At 54.1% G+C, this 1,182-nt stretch overlaps 1 protein-coding gene across 1 annotated transcript in view; it reads right to left on the bottom strand.

Annotated features, from left to right (window-relative positions):
* Positions 1–1,156, bottom strand: part of LOC119271839 (STE20/SPS1-related proline-alanine-rich protein kinase-like) — an 8,732-nt gene extending 7,576 nt beyond the window's left edge. Inside the window, exon 1 of the mRNA XM_037553504.1 lies at positions 852–1,156. Coding sequence (XP_037409401.1) covers positions 852–1,049 — 198 coding nt within the window. The 5' untranslated portion in view covers positions 1,050–1,156. The remainder of the gene's footprint in view (positions 1–851) is intronic.
* Positions 1,157–1,182: the final 26 nt, after the last annotated feature.

Raw genomic sequence — 1,182 nt, 5'->3', positions numbered from 1 at the left:
GTAAATATAAGAGACATCGATTGAGCTTTGGTTAGCCGATACTTGAGCTTGTTGGCATACGTGTATGGTATACATGTTCATGTAGAGATGTATAATAACGACATCCTCCCAAACCCCAAAAGGATAATGTCATGGTACGAACCGCATAATCTTACGTAGCACTAGGAAATGCTGATCCTTGTATCTATCTATGAGTCATGAATTCTAGTAGACGACAATGTCCCCTTCTCCTAAGACCTTCGTCGTCAACGAACACGTGTGCCCACCCAAATGGAAGCACAAGGCCAAGCTGCATGACCGCGTCCCTGCCCATGCAGCATGCATGCAAATTTAAGCACCTCCCCTCTCCAGGCAGGGTTCTGGCAGTGACACTATGCCGTATCCACCACCATCAGGTTCATACATCGGCAAAAAAATTGCTCGAAGTAAATGATAGTTGCCGATGTTGCAACATTCTAGCAAAAATAACTGACCCTCTCAACCAGCTGCAAGCCAAAAGAAAACATCCAAAAATACAGCCACCCTAAGAATTGAAAATGCTGCATATTCAGGACTCAACTGATCGTCCTAGCCTATTCACAACGACTAGTGGCGCATCATTAAAAATGCTAATTTATTAATGTCACTATATTATGTAGAAGCAAATCCTGGAGCACGCGAGGCTAATAGGACGCTAGACAGGCCAAATTCCAGCGCGATCTCCAAAGCTACCGAATCAGCAGTAGGATCCACTCCAATCAACCAATGGATCTCTCGCCAGATCAAACAGCAGAGGACGCCCAGAAGCAACCCAGCGCCGAAGCCGTAAGAGAGCAGGGAGGGAGGGAGGGAGGGACGAGACGGATGCTCACGATGTTGTTGTTGAGCTGGTCGAGATCCAGGCACTTGACGGCAACGGTCTGGTTCCTGGGGAGGAAGAGCGCGCGGTACACGACGGCATGCGCGCCGTAGCCCACCTCCTCCATGAGCCGGTAGTCGGCCGGGTTCACCGTGAACGACGGAGGCGCCGCGGCGGCCGCGCCCCGCTTGACGCTCCCGTTCCTGCCCATGCCGCCCCGCCGTCCGCCGGAGGCAGCGCCGACGGCCCTCCGGTGCCCTCGGGACCAGCGGAGCTCGCCCCCCACGCCCCGCCGCGCTCGGCCTGGCCTCTGACCAGTGTCTCCCGCGCGAGCTGGGAGGAGG

Source organism: Triticum dicoccoides, chromosome 1A, assembly GCF_002162155.2.
Source record: "Triticum dicoccoides isolate Atlit2015 ecotype Zavitan chromosome 1A, WEW_v2.0, whole genome shotgun sequence".
NCBI classification, from domain to species: Eukaryota; Viridiplantae; Streptophyta; class Magnoliopsida; order Poales; family Poaceae; genus Triticum; species Triticum dicoccoides.
The sequence above is the reverse complement of the archived record's forward strand: the minus strand, read 5'-3'. Positions and strand labels throughout refer to the sequence as shown.